The 1,365-nt window shown below is 52.2% G+C and overlaps 1 protein-coding gene across 1 annotated transcript in view; it reads left to right on the top strand.

The window, feature by feature from the left end:
• Nucleotides 1-875: 875 nt before the first annotated feature.
• Nucleotides 876-1,365, top strand: part of CCND1 (cyclin D1) — a 16,711-nt gene continuing 16,221 nt past the window's right edge. Inside the window, exon 1 of the mRNA XM_009286485.2 lies at nucleotides 876-1,274. Within this exon, the coding sequence (XP_009284760.1) occupies nucleotides 1,077-1,274 (198 nt within the window). The 5' untranslated portion in view covers nucleotides 876-1,076. The remainder of the gene's footprint in view (nucleotides 1,275-1,365) is intronic.

The raw sequence follows: 1,365 nt of genomic DNA on the forward strand, positions 1-1,365 counted from the left end.
GGCTGCCGGCCCCCCCCCCCCCCCCCCCCCGATTCATCTCCCTTTAGGTGCTAGAGGAAGCGCTGGCCACCATTTTGCTGCTCTGCTGGGATATTTTTTCTGGGTGGCTGTGAGCGGTGGGGGTGGGGTGCCGAGTGCGGCCTGCCCGGCGTGCACTGCTGCCGACTGCGGCTCGGATTAGCTATCGCCCTGTCCCCTGCCACCTCTGTGCCCCTTCTGGAGGGTAAAACCTTTAAAGTGAAAGGAAAGACGTTAAAGAAAAAAAAAAAAGATAAGAAAAAGCACCGTCTTGGCAGAGGGGGGGAGACCCCAATTCCTTTAAAATTCTGGCGTGCAGCAAAACCATCTAGGCTGGGGAAAAATAGGACTGAGGGAATGGGAGAAAGCTTTTCCCTTGGAATCAAAGAGCGGGAGTTCAGGTTGGGAACGTGCCTTTTTAAACGACAGATATCGCAGGTACGCATCGGTGATGGCAATAATAATAATAATTGATAACGAACAGCGATGTGCTGGTACTGCCCTGCTCCCCCTCCCCGGCGCCCCCAGTAAAATAATACCAACCAAGTCTCCTTGTATTTATATCCCTGCGTGTCTGTGTGTGGCCTAGCCCCATTCATCATTTGGCTCCCACTGCAGAACTCGCTCCATTTTTAAAATTATGCATGATACACTGAAGAGACAATTTGGGTTTCCCCCACCTCTCCCTTGCCCTTGAAGAAAGCAAGCCCTTGTCTCATTTGCATTTGCATTAAAACCCTGCTCTCTATAAGCTAAGCAAAGGGGAAGGACTTGAAGCCTATGGGATGGCTTTAGGGCTCTGCCCCTTGCTTTTGGCTCTCTCTCTCTCTCTTTCTCATTCTCTCTCGTGCTTTGATCTCTGCTTAACAACAGTAACGTCACAGGGACTATACAGGAGAGTTTTGTTGGAAGTTAGAAAGTTTTGCAGCCTCCAGAGGGCTGTAGCGGCAGTAGCAGAAGCAGCATCCAAGGGACTCCTGGAAGGGGAAGAGAGAGAGCGAGCGAGCGACTGACTCAGTCCTGCTGCAGAAAACTGACTCGAGACGACGGAGGCAGACATGGAACATCAGCTGCTGTGCTGCGAGGTGGAGACCATCCGACGAGCCTACCTAGATGCCAACCTCCTCAATGACAGGGTGCTGCAGACAATGCTGAAGGCGGAGGAGACCTGCTCGCCCTCCGTCTCCTACTTCAAGTGCGTGCAGAAAGAAATCTTGCCATATATGAGGAAAATAGTTGCCACTTGGATGTTGGAGGTTTGTATCTTTCGGGGATTTTCTTTGCAAGCTTCGGCACCGAGATGCATTAAGCCGGAGAGCTGCTCCCCCATCTCCTGCCGCTCCCGGC

Source organism: Aptenodytes forsteri, unplaced genomic scaffold (genome assembly GCF_000699145.1).
Source record: "Aptenodytes forsteri isolate BGI_AS27 unplaced genomic scaffold, ASM69914v1 Scaffold252, whole genome shotgun sequence".
Taxonomy (NCBI): domain Eukaryota; kingdom Metazoa; phylum Chordata; class Aves; order Sphenisciformes; family Spheniscidae; genus Aptenodytes; species Aptenodytes forsteri.